Source organism: Danio rerio, chromosome 16 (genome assembly GCF_052040795.2).
Source record: "Danio rerio strain M-AB ecotype USA chromosome 16, GRCz13ab, whole genome shotgun sequence".
Taxonomy (NCBI): Eukaryota; Metazoa; Chordata; class Actinopteri; order Cypriniformes; family Danionidae; genus Danio; species Danio rerio.
In genome coordinates this window covers 12,503,488-12,517,294 of record NC_141036.1, presented here as the reverse complement: position 1 = coordinate 12,517,294, position 13,807 = coordinate 12,503,488, and the positions used below count along the sequence as shown (strand labels likewise).

At 33.3% G+C, this 13,807-nt stretch overlaps 1 protein-coding gene and 1 non-coding gene across 4 annotated transcripts in view; both read left to right on the top strand.

The window, feature by feature from the left end:
- Nucleotides 1-998: 998 nt before the first annotated feature.
- Nucleotides 999-1,052, top strand: LOC137488009 (U7 small nuclear RNA). Its single transcript, XR_015512374.1, has one exon. It is a non-coding gene; the product is annotated as a U7 small nuclear RNA (small nuclear RNA).
- A 3,461-nt stretch (nucleotides 1,053-4,513) lies between these two features.
- Nucleotides 4,514-13,807, top strand: part of lpcat3 (lysophosphatidylcholine acyltransferase 3) — a 61,110-nt gene continuing 51,816 nt past the window's right edge. For 2 of the 3 annotated variants that reach the window (XR_015510490.1, XR_015510489.1), the window contains exons 1-2: nucleotides 4,668-4,799; nucleotides 9,324-9,431. Coding sequence is in view for 1 of the 3 variants with exons in the window: in NM_001316738.2 (NP_001303667.1) it covers nucleotides 4,715-4,799; nucleotides 9,324-9,431 (193 nt within the window). In the remaining 2 variants the exon portion in view is untranslated. 3 annotated transcript variants of the gene reach the window in all.

The following is a 13,807-nucleotide window of genomic DNA, read 5'->3' as shown; positions in this document are numbered from 1 at the left end:
ATACATGCCCAACTTTAATCTTATTCCTCGCTTAATATTGTGATTTATTATAGGGAATACTATTGATTTTTGTTGATAAATGTTATATTTACAATTGCAAGGATTGGGAAATAAACATATGACTTTAACTTTAACAGAAGTTTAAGAAAACTGAAAAACCTAAAACAACTATATTTATGTTTAATTTCAGTCATTCATTCATTTTCCTTCGGCTTAGTCTCTTATCAGGGGTCGCCACAGCAAAATGAACCGCCAACTTTTCTAGCATATGATTTTACACAGCGGATGCCCTTCCAGCTGTAACCCAGTACTGGAAAACACCTAACACTCTCATTCACACACATATATACTACAGCCAATTTAGTTCATACAAACCTACGCAAACAAGGGGAGAACATACAAACTCCACACAGAAATGCCAACTGACCGAGCCGGGACTTGAACCAGCGTTCAACCTTCTTGCTGTAAAGCACAGTGCTAACCACTGAGCCACAGTGACGCCCCGTGTTTCATTTAAGTCGTCCTAAAGTGCCACTGGCTGCATGTAAATGTATAAATAATTAAACAAATAACCAACAAATGTGTTTAAAACAGTTTAATAAACATTATTTCTTTTAACATGTTTATTTGTAGTATACTATAATGGCGAAATGAAATAATGTTTCAATGTTTTCACACAGGCTATTCTGAGATGTTTAATAAAGCTCGCCTGCAGAGGGCGCCATGTGTGTGGGGTGGAATCAATGGGTGGAATTAAATGTGCAGTCCCACAATGCATTTCGCTTGTGCCTACGTAAAGATGTTTTCTATCGTTTTAAAATTATTTATTTAACGCAATTGCATAAACAACGCCGGTATCTATACAAGGAAAACATGTTTAATTGTAAATTGCTTTTTGCTTCTTTTTAATACGGGTTTACTTACTCAAGTTTTGTATCACCGTCGTCGAAAAGCATGTCGAAAGTAGTCAGGACGGTTCTTCGGCCTTGGAAACATTGGAAAATTGCTCTTTTAGTATTTGTCTAGCAGGTTTCCTTTAAAAGGAAGCCCACATTTGTGTTCAATGAAAGATTCTAATTATTAAACAGAAGTTGATCTAACATTATAGTAAGAAAATTAAATTATAACAGATATACGTACTTAATCTTCTGTTGCATGGCGTATGTAGAAGGTAACATTTAGTAATGTTAATTACCCTGCCACTGTTTCTGTAAAACCAACATAAGTTTTTGTTGTTGGAGAGGGAGGACCTAAAAGTAGCTAATGATGTGCTTGACATGTCACATGACACATGCTTGACAAGTCACATGACATCTAGTGTTTTTCTAAAGCACGATTTCTGACAGACTGGCGTTTATTATGAGTAGTTGCTGAATTCAAATGTAAACGTCAATAAAAACAAAGGATCACTAAAAAATCCTGTCATAAAACCAGGTCTTTATTTTTAGACCTTGTCATCTCAAACCCTTCTTCTATTTCTTATTGGAACAACCTCTTTGATGATATTAAATGGTCGTATTGTTTTTTTAACAAATAAAATAAATATCTTTTAAAATCATTCACAGGTTTTATCCAGTTAAACAATTTTACAAAAATTCAAAAATGACATTGACATCTCTTGCTCTTTCTGTGAAACTGAATCTGGATCTGTTGCTCACTTGTTTTTGGAGTGTCCCTTTTGTTAAATCGTTTTGGTCTGATGTGAACTCTTTAATTGTCCAAAAAGGTTTGTGGTGATTTTTCTTTAGACATTTAAAGGGGACATTTGGGGTTTTAGACATTTGGGGTTTTATATTAAAGGAAAACAATTCCTTAATTCAACTTTTTTGCATAAACCTCATTTTATTTATTGGAATTTTTTGAAACACAAATGCAAATATACTCAATGTAAGCCAATTTATTTTATTTTTTTAAACGAGAACTGGAACTTTATTTAAAAAAACATCACAGACTCTCACAACAAGAAAGCTATTAAAACTTAAAAAACAAGTGCTTTATTTAATATTCTGCAATAATTTGTTTTGTCTTTGTCATGTGCTCTCAATTATTTTTTTTTTTGTTTCTTTCTATCTCTCTCTTGTTATCTTTCTTTTGATTCACCTATATTATATTTGATCTAAAATTGTTGCATTTCTCTTCTTTCAAAAAAGTAATATTTCTATTGATTGTACTATACTTCTTTCAGTTTTGTATCTGTATTTGTTGAAATGTACTGTTGTCATTACAATAAAAAATTAATAATAAAAAAGCAACGGATCAAAATTATGTCAGATCCACAAACAAATCTGAAACATACTCCAGTAAGTTATGATGACATATTTACAACTCTTTTTTTTTAAATCAAATTAGTTTTTTGTAAATCGATCACATGTGTGTGTTACCAAATGGTAACACTGTGCAATAGTGGAACGTGCAATATTCCAATGGGTTAGCTAACTTTTAAGTTGTAACAATAACAACATGAAAACTAATAATATAATGTTAATTAGTCATGTGTTAATGACATTTAAATTATGGATAAAATTTACGGCAATACTAATTTTGAATAGATATCAATGCAGGGAACAGTGTATTAGCTAACACCACCATGTTCTATGTGTAACCCCACTGGTCCTACGCCACCCATCCCAGTCCGAGCTGGGACCGATCCGGCAACCTTCCGCATGGGAGTCGGTTGCTCTAACAAGGAGGCTAAAGACCATGGCCTCTAGTGTCAATCGCTAGAGCACCTTTAGAGGTCAGAGGAGTGAGGTTTACCCGCACAGCACCTACTAGCTGGCCTCCGTTACATATGGTAAATGAAACAAGAAGACAGAACTGGCTCTTCCTGCAGATGAAAGTGAGGGTGAGATGGGTTTTAGTGACCATGAGAATGAAGCAGACTGGACATTTGATAGAGACAGTTCAGGTAAGTTAGCTCTGAGGCTGATAAGACAGGTGTAGTATAGTATATAGTATAATATATAAACATTGTTAGCTAGTAGCTACATTATTCTGATGCATCTGGATATATTAGACTTGTTATTGATTTGCTATAATATTTACTGGAGAAAATATTTATATTTACTGTATGTTGGATACATGATAATACCATATTATGATTGTTTTCAATGTTCAGCAAAAAAGAATGGAATAAATGAAAGCTGTTGGAATATGAGTTGTGGTATAAAGTATGTATGAGTTGCGTCATTTATAAGTTCTGTGTTAAAGCTCATAATGCTGCAACACCAATTCAATTATTTCAAACAAAAAAAGATTAGGAAAGTTTTAAATTTGAAATTTCTAAGTTGGATCCACTGTTGGACGGTGTAGCCATTTGGCAACATTTCATAAAGTATCTTAAAAAAAGTTTTTTTTTTTTCAAGTTCTTTTACAGCACTTCAAGTTAAGCCATTTTAAGAAAAGAAAAACAGTCAATATTTTTTTTTTTATTACAGATTTATCATAATGTAAAAGGAAAAGGACAAAAATAAAATGAAAATAATAACATTAATTCAATATTTCGGATTAAATCAGGCCTGTATACGTGTGCACAGAAATGAAATATGCAAAAAAAAGTTCATATATATATATATATATATATATATATATATATATATATATATATATATATATATATATATATATATATATAATGTGTGTGTGTGTGTGTTTGTGTTTTAAAAAAGTGTGTGTTAAACCTTTAACTGCCAACCAAGAATTAGTATTTTTTTAACAAAATAGTTAATATGCATGTTTATGGTAAAAGTACAGAAATTAATAAATATACTATGAAAAAGACCAAAAAAAATCCAATTTATTTAAAAATACAGTCAAAATAAAACATTTTTGAAGCCTAAATCATCTTTATTTTCTGAAGTATGACATAAAATATTTCATTATTTTTACAATAATCCAAATCAAGTGTAGTAGTGCAACATGATTATGTTTGCTTGATTTTTTTAACAACCAACAATGCCGTGTGTGTAAACCACTATTTAAAACAGTCTTTCTGTAAATGACTTTAACAATCATTATTTAAAATAGTCAAAATATGGTCAAACGTTTGGTAGAACAGACAGTTAAAGGGTTAATGTACATAACAGTTTTAAAACGAACTAAACGAATGAAAAAGTAAATGAACAAAATATGCGATATAAAAGCACATTTCGAAGATTGAAATAATTCTAGTTTGCAACAGTTGTAAGATCAAAACAATAAAACGAAATCTGAACATTTGTGAATGCCGCGAAACAATGCACTGACAGTTCGCAGCATGTGGAGCATGCAGAAGAGGATTAGAGCAGTGCAGCTGCCAGGAGGAGCACCAACACTAGAGGGCAGTGTGATGACGCCTTTATCATTAAAGTCAAATACAGCACAGACTTTACTGCCAAAATAACCAGTTCTTCAGATTGTGTATTTTATTATCAGCTATATTATTAGATATGTTACTTACATTATTAATATTTTTTTTCCTGAATGTCCGTTAAATCACGTGACTCTGATTTCGCGGCTCTTTCAGATGTTCGGCGATGAACTGAAATGGTACGAGTGTTGCGCAAAAAAGGCGTTTGCGACATTAGAGAGTGAAGGTCGCCGGGTTCTCACTGAATGGTGTGAGAGGTGGCGAGAGGAGGAGTAGCGGGACGGACGGAGTAAAGGGCTGCGCGGAGTCTCACGAGGCCACACACTCGCGGAAACCCGAGCGCAGCTACTTCCGCCCACACTAAAGATGGCGGCTCCCTTCATGGAGAAATTAGCCGAATATTTAGATTCACCCGAACCGGCCGTTCGGCTGATTTTGTCCATCTTAATAGGTAAGTGAACGGCGCACGTGTGCGGACTTTTCGGCTCTGCGTAAAGAAGAAGTGCCGAGTTCTGCTGGGAACCGCTGGAAACGTGGACAGTAAATGTTAGGTGTAAAGTGTGCTCAGGTCACACAGCTGGCCAACCTGCCTCCAGCAACTCTAAAAACGCAGTGCCAGCTCCAGCTTTCTCCTTTCACAACGGCTCCAGCCAAAAAAAAACAGAGGTCGATTAGGGTGACCTACATGCCAGGCGAGATTTCATGGTTAACTGCACTCACAACTAACTGCCAGGCAACTAGTTGAACTCATTCTGACAGCTGACTTCTCGCTGTGCAACTGTGTTTTGGTTTGCTGGACCTGCGGTTAGATGTAGGGTTTCAATGCAAAATGAGTTGGGTTTTGAAGGTCTCAGGTGACTCGTTGATAAGAGCAGGGGGTGTGAGGGCAGATAGCAGGCTGATCTGGACTTTGGCCAGGTGAATTTCAGTGGCCTGTTCTTCCACTTCAACCAGATGAATGACATTTGGGACACCCGAGTCTGTTTGCTCATTTGCATAATTCCTGTGAATTCACTGGTACATTGCTGATGTGTGTAAATGTGTGTGTTTGTGATGTTTTTCATGTGAATGGATCATTGTAAAGGCTTTTCTAGTGTTTATTTTGTTCGACTCATTTGTCAATGAAGCAGTGTTCGTTAATAATCTACTGGCAAAAATGTAATCAAGGACGGCTTTGTTTTTGTTTTTTGAACAGACGATTTTCTGCAAACTTGTTTTTAAGGATTCAACGATTATAGATTTTGGCAGCACGATTATAGTCTGAGGAATAATCATGGTTATCACGATTATTATGAAATTTTAATTTCAAAACACTACTTGTAAATCACATGCAAACTCCATAAATGTTAAAGTGTTGTTTATTGCTGCTTAGTAACCAATTAATAAAGCACAAAATTAAATTAAAACACAAACAGTAGTCCATTTCTTTTTGCACTTTAACATAAGTGAAAAAAGTTTTTGGCATTTGAAAATAAGGAATAATTTCACACTGAAAACAAATAACAGAACAATTCATAAATAAATCAATGTAAATCTAAGCTACATATTAGCTAAGTATTTGTCTTTTTAAGGGAACAAATGGCTGCTGATCCACTCTCTGAAAGGCACTTTTGATCTATATTACAAAATTGTTTGGTATTTTTCATAATTTTTTTCCTCTTTGGTGTAGAAATGTGTCTATTCCATACAAAGTATCAAGCTGATTATTCCAGTTCTTGTCACGCTGCGTTCACGGCATTCTTTCAACTAGGTGTGCCTAGAAAGCGCGTGTGGGCGTGTTGCGCCAATTTGCCCACGCAAACCGCGCACCTGCACTGAAAATAATGAACTTGCGCGCACATAAGAGGCAATATGTGAATGACCCTTAGTTAAGAGCCTCAGCCATAGTTAATCCTGTGTGCGTGGGTTTTAGCCTCAGTGTACTATTTTGGAACTTTAAACTAGCGCACAGTTGGCATAAGTTGCGGCATGTTTGTTCCGTGCAGAAATACGGTGTTGAGAAGCTTTTAGATTAATTTACCGTGACGAATTAAATCACGGTTAGTAGGGAAATCAGTTAGTCGTTGCATTCCTACTTCTTTTACATTGAATTAGGACAAGTAAAATGCATTGTTTTTAATCAGAGTAGAGCTTTTATATTGTCTTTTATCATTTAGATAACATTCAACTAATGTTCTTTTCAGGAGTGGCACGGTCACTCAGTGGTTAGCACTGTCACCTCACAGTAAGAAGTTCACTGGTTCAAGCCCTGGCTTGGTCAGTTGGCATTTCTGTGTGGAGTTTGCATGTTCTGCCCGTGTTTGCGTGGGTTGGGTGTTCCGGTTTCCCCCACATGTCCAAAGACATGAGCTATAGGTGAATTGATTAAACAATTGGCCTTAGTGTATGTGTGTGAATAAGTTTGTATGGGTGTTTTCCCAGCACTGGGCTGCAGCTGGAAGGGTATCACTGTGTAAAACGTGCTGGATAAGTTGGCGGTTCTTTCTGCTGTGGCGACACTGATAAACAAAGTGACTAAGCTAAAGAAAAAATGAATGAATGATGAATAATAAGAGCAGTTCCAGCATTATGGATGTGACATTTGCAGTAAAAACTCAAAACATAAAATTTACATAGAAAGTCTGTTAACATTACATTAAAACATCTGTTTATGTTTCCTAAAACAACTAATTACAGAGTTATGGGATCAGAAAAATGTCAACCTCTAAACTTTTTTTTTATTTTAAATGAGGGAATAGGCATGGGCCGGTATATGATTCTAATATTATGATAACCTTGTATAAAAATATCACGGTTTCACAGTATTGTGATTACTGCTCTAAAATATATTCTTTTTAAATGTCTGGGTAAAAAAACAACACATTTTCCCCATTTGAACACAATATATTTTATTTTGAGAAACATTTAAAAGATTTAGGAACAATAAACATGTCAGGCTAAAGAATTTAAATGTATTACAGATTTCTTTACAATTTAAAGCAACATCTTTGGAGATACTGTTTTCCTAAAAAACTAAACTAAAAAAAAAAAACGTAAAAACAAAAATCTTATATATACCATAGGAGCTGTATAGCAAATTTTTTTTGCAGTTTTAAAACCTTGACTATCCCAGAACGGGTTAAACCTTAAAATCGATTATTGTCGCATGCGTATGAGGGAAATAAACATGCGTTATGGATGTGACCAAAAAAGTCTGCAGGTTTACAATACAAAACATACTTTTGTAGAAATTCTGTCAATTAAACTGCACAACCCAAAGAAAATAATGCTAATCAAAAGAATAAAAGTTGGTTCACTATAAAACGAAAAACTATTGATTTAATTTTATTATACGCTTTTTGCATTTATGAGGAAAAAGCTGTGTCATGAATGTGACATCTCTCTCTTATGCATGTGACAGATGTGAAATTGCCACTTGTGGGACTTTGGTAAATCAAATTTAAATGTTGGAAAACATTGACAAAGAGATTTTTTAGTGTTTTTAAAGTGCTCTAAAATACTTGCTTAAACAAAAACTTAGATAAAGTTTAGCTATTTTGGTAAAAACTAAATTTATTTCATGACAAGGTTGACATTTGCATTAAATTGCACAATATTCATTTGAGTAATTTTTTGTTGAACCAAAGCTGAATCATTAAAATAGGTTTTGGTACTTAAAAAAATGTTAACAGTAAATTTAAAGAAATTAAAACATGAAATGCTGACTCTGTAACAGGGTGTCCGTGAAGTCTTAAAAAGTATTAAAAATTGATCAATCAATTTAGAGAAATTTAAGGCCCTTGAAAAGTATTAAAGTCCTAAATGCTATTTTACAAGGTATTAAATTAGGTATCAGTGTGCTTAAGTTTGCTTGAATATCTTTGAATATTGGGATGCTGTGTAGTTTATGAAATCAAACAAATCCTGCTAGACATCACGCTGCTTTGTTTACTGCAGGAACCAGGGAAACGCTGTTATTTCTGTTGTTGTAAGGTGCTACCTGCTCTATTAACATTTTTAATCATTATAGTTTTAGTTTAGGATTCGTTTCTTGCAATCAGTATTTTGTAAATATAATGCAAGGTAAAATGTCGGTAATGTTACTCGTTGAAACCTGAAGTGGTGATGAGGTCTTAAAATGTATGCAAAGAGTCCTAAAAAGGTCCTAAAATGTATAGAATTTCAATCCCTGATTCATGTATATACCCTGTGTAACTAACTGAAACTTAAAACAAAAAAAGATAAATATATAATGCACATCTATTTTGATTTTTCAAATAAATTTCCATACCGTTACAGTAACCACTAGCCTAACTTAAATATAATTCAATCATTGTTTAAAGCAGTTGGAGAGTGGGTAATAAAACAAAAACAAACCAACCAACAATCGTTAGAGTTAAATAGACAAGTTAAATAAACATTGCTTCATGTTTGTAGAAAGTTTGTAGGTGTTCAGTTAGAGAAACTTAATCAGATGTACAATTAATAACATTGCACAGTCGTCCTCATCACATAAGTTTAGGTATTATACAGTTATACATGAATCTTGATTTTAAAACTTGATCATTCAAGTTTCACCTTTTGTCCAGTGTTGGTCTTGTGTTTGTTAGCTGTAGTCATTTATTTATATATAAAATAATGTAGATTTTATTATCAGTCATGTTGGTTAGTTATCAACATCTAGCATGAAAATAATAATTGTGTGTATTGGACAGAATTGCAATATGGTGAGTTTGGGACAGTTCTAACCTTTTTCTCTCATGTATTTTTTAAGGTTTCAGATGTCAGATTGTCATCTCTTTAGCTTGATTTTTAAACCAGCCACATCCTCCAAACTGATCTCACACACAACTATCAATCACACGTTTGTTTCTCAAGTGTGACGTGCACGTCAAGGAATTTGGGCTTGTCAAATTTCTTATCTATTCATCTGAAGGTTAAAGCATTTATCTGCAGTTAAGACTAATCTGTTTTTCTCTTTTTTTTCTCCCTGTAGGTTATCCATTTGCACTGGCGTACCGCTGGTTTTTATTTCATCAATCCTCAACAGTTCTTCATCTCTTCCACACAATCACCGGGCTGGCACTGGCCACGTTTAATTTTGGTGAGAAAGAAAACCATGCAGAGAAGGAGCGCTGAACCAAAAGCTCTGATATCTTGTCTCTTTGCAACTGTAACATGTTCAAATGGACCTACTAACCCTTTTTAGCCTCACACTAGGGGTATGAGGGCATCAATGTCAGTGGTGTGATCTGTGGTGGGGCTTGTTGACTAGCACTCAGTTAGCGCCTGTTTTCCATATTTAGACCTGGGCTTTTTTTTCCACCTGTTTAACACCACTGGTTTCCTCTAAACATGAATTTGCTCTTTTCACACTGGTTTGATGGCGTCTTATCTTATCACAGTGAAGCGTTAGGGCTAATCTGTGTACATGTTATAGATATGAGCAGCACTGGCAAAACTGAGCAACAGCAAAGCAGTTTTTTTTTCTTAGTAGCCGACGTTATGTTCCTACAACTGTAAATTTGTGCTCAAGTTCAAGAGGTTTTAAGATTGTTTTTCCCCATTGAGAAAAGTGAGGAGTATATATAAGAATCAATTACAAGAATATACTATATTAATTATAAGATTATACACTACCAGTAAGAAGGATTTTTAACTGTTTCAAAATAAGCTTATCCTGCTCACCTATGGAGTTAGATTTGTTTCTTTATTATTCAATCAAAAATATTTAAGGGGGAAATTAAGTTCATAGTAAATAAAAAATAAAAGATTGCAAATAAAAATAATTTAATTGAAAACGTGTCAATGATAATAAAATACTTTGGACTTCATTTTGCTGTCTGTTGTTGTCATTTGTTGCACATCTAAAATCTTTGCTTGCAAGTTGAAATATTTTGCAGCTCAGTGATTGAGGTCAAAACTTTTCAACTCGCTAAGATTTTAGATGCACAAACAATGATGGAAAAAAATGCAAAATCAATGAGAGCACAATGAAAAAAATGTGGTGGTAACTGCATTAAATGACAATAGTTTATTTTTTGCCGTGCAATTTTTTTAATCATTTAATTATAGTTTTTTTTCTAATTTGAAATCTTTTATGTTTTTAATTACACTTTATCAAATTTTAGTCAAAAACTTCATATGTTTGTTTGAATAGTAAAGACACAAAATTACCCCAGCATACATGTTCAGATCTTTTCAACGGGCTAGCTAAAAATTTTAACTTGCAAGCAAAGTTCTAGATGTGCAACAAATGACAGCAGAACAGAAATCAAAATGAATGTGCAATGAACATTGTGGTAACTGCGTAATAGGACATTCGTTTATTTTGTGAAATCCAAAATATTTTATTATCATTTGCGTTTCTTAAATGTTTTTTTTTTATGTACTTAAAATTTCCCCTAAAACTAAATATTTTGATTAAATAATAAAGAAACAAAAATAGCTTCATACTCACCAAGGCTTCATTTATTTAATCAAAAATACAGTACAAATTGTAAAATTGTAAAATGGTATTGCACTATAAAATAACTGTTCAAAAGAAGTTTTTAATTTAAGAAATTATTTCAGTGATTTTTTTTTTGAGATGAATTTTCAGCTTCATTACTCCAGTCTTCAGAGTCACATGATTCTTCAGAAAACACTCTAATATTAATTGTTATTATTATTATTATTATTATTATTATTATTATTATTATTATTAATGGTAATAGAAATAAAGGCAATAATGCCTGGAGCAATAATTTCATTTAAAATCACATACGATAATAAACAAAGAAATATTTAATAAATAAGTATTCAAAAATTAACCTTTTTATTTTTACCTTTAATAAATATCGCCTTGATGAACAGAATAATTTTATTTAAATTATTAAATAGAATTAACAATAACAAAAAATAAATGAATAAATAAAACTGACCCCAAACTTTTGACTGGTAGTGTATATTTTTGGATCAGTTTTTGATTTATTGTTTATATTATATTGCAGTTATTTTTTCATATCTGGTTGATTTTTGTCAAAGATACTGGTGTCACTAGATTTGTCTTATTGTTCTTTCCTGATTTTATAAACATTGAGGTAAAATGTTAAAGTTAATAATAAAAAGGTAGATTTTAAATGATTATAAATATGCTGTGTTTATCGGCTCCAAATAAAGTAAGCATCACAATATCACAAGATTTAAAGCAATATATTTTTACAGTTTTAAATTTATTTATTTAATATTAAAATTATTTTAAATTATTTTTAACTTGATGTATTCTAAATACAGTCTGGTTCTGCTTATATATATATATATATAAAAAAAAAAATCTTCTTCTATAAAGGCTAATTTTATACCCTAGCCCAGACATTTCTAAATATTATTACAGAATTAAATATTTTTATAGAATTGTTACAGAGTATTACTTAGTCATAAAATAAAAAAAATATTTACCCAAAAGTGAAGATTCTGTTAATATTTACGCTATTTATCCAAACTTGTTAGAGTTCCTTGCTTCTGTTGAACACAAAAGAAGATATTTAGAAAATGTTGGAAACCGGCAGCCATTAACATCCATGGTGTTTCTTTTATACAATGAAAGTCAATGGTTAGGCTAATAACTTCTTTTATCACATAAAAATTAAGTATTAAGTAAATTTTCATTTTGGGTGAATTATCAGTTTAATAAGCTCACAACGTTGCTGGGTTTTAATTTTATTTTTCACTGGAACCTGTTTAACGTCGTAATCATACTTTTAATGCCTCCTGAATATTTTCCTCTTGAATAATTTGGCTGTTGTTCAATATTTAAAGGACAAGCCCTGCTCTTCTAAAGTTATCGGCTCTTATTTGTCTTTGAGAATAATGGAGGGAAAGTGAAAGGAATCCTGCCTAACTGCTCTACAGGCTGTGGTAATGATTTCCTGGTGACTGTGGCTTTGACACCATCAAAATTGTGACACAGGGACATGAAGTTTTGTTGCTATGGCAATAACCCCAGTGTGAGAGTCAGGTTAATGAAAATATGAGTGGCAGGTTGAAAAGCAAGCTGATGAAAACAAATGTGTGTTGTTTTGGGAAAATGGGGCTTAACTTGTGCTTGTTTTCTGTGTGTTCATTTCCCTTGTGCTGCATTTGGATCTAACAGCAGGTCTGTCTCTCTTTGTCTTTATCTGAGTCATTTCACTTTTTAAAATCTGCTTACTATGTTATCTTTCGGGTTATATCTGAAAAAAAGTTGCCACTTAAAATTATAATTCTCATTCCCATCATTGTTTACACACTCTCATGTTTTTCAAACCCATCCTTCAATCCATTTTTCAACCCAGCTGTTCCTGTAGAGAGCAAAATAACACTTTTTGAAGAATATCTTTATCCTCTTAAAAAATGAATGTAAATGGGAACTGGGTTTGACAGGCTCCAAAATGGCCCAAAAAAGTGTAGCTCAAGCATCATAAATGATTCATTTCATCTCCTACTTGTGAAAAAAAGCATGAATCTAGTTGTTTTCCCACTGATATACTTCCATTGTTCTTTACAGATTAACTCTTCTGTGTGCAAGTAGTTTAGACATAAAAGGTGCAGTAGTTGATCTGCCAAAATTCTGTTAGCATAATATCTTTGAAACACAGTCCCTCCTCTGCCATTTAAAGCCACACCTCCTAAAAACACGAATGCAGACCTTAAAAGGCACCTATTTTACCCCCTTTTCAAGCTTTAATTTAAGTCTTTTTTTGTCTCCAGAATGTGTCTGGAAAATCTAAGCACAAAACACTAGGGATGTAACGGTATCAGAATTTCACGGTACGGTAATACCTCGGTATGAATGTCACGGTACGGTATTTATTGAATCATTTACAGGAAAAAACAAAACTTATGAAAATACTCCAAAAAAGTGCCAAAAGTGTCAATGACATACAAATTAGTCATCTATCTGTAAGCTTTGAAACAGGAACTTCAATTTTAATAACAAAAAAATATTAAACCATGTAAAAAAATAAAGTTTAAATTTAGTAGTGTTGAAAAATCACATTCAACATTTAATCACTCACTCACTTAGATAGAGATGGGTTTAAAGGAAAATTATCATATAAATATAATCTGGTAAAAGCTGGTATCTCTGGGTATTTACAATGTCCCCTGCAACAGAAAAAACCCCTCTCATTTGGGACTGAGGTTTCTGGGACAAGAGAGATATGACTTGGCCCAGGTTGACAGCAGTGGGTAACGTTGTGCATTGTCTTTCCCCCACTTGAGAGCACAAACCATGAGTGAGATAGAGATCTCATGTCTGCATCAATCTGAACAGTGTGCTGTGTTTCTGCAGTCCCCATGACTGATTATTAGTCGTATTCCCCAACTTGCAGGCACGTGCACACACAGTGCTCAACCTGTGCAGTGCACATGCCCTTTTTAGTCTTTGATAGAATGTTCCCTTCCAAAATGATCAAAAGTGCCCCCGCGACGCGACATACCCTCCGTCCCCGCTTTACA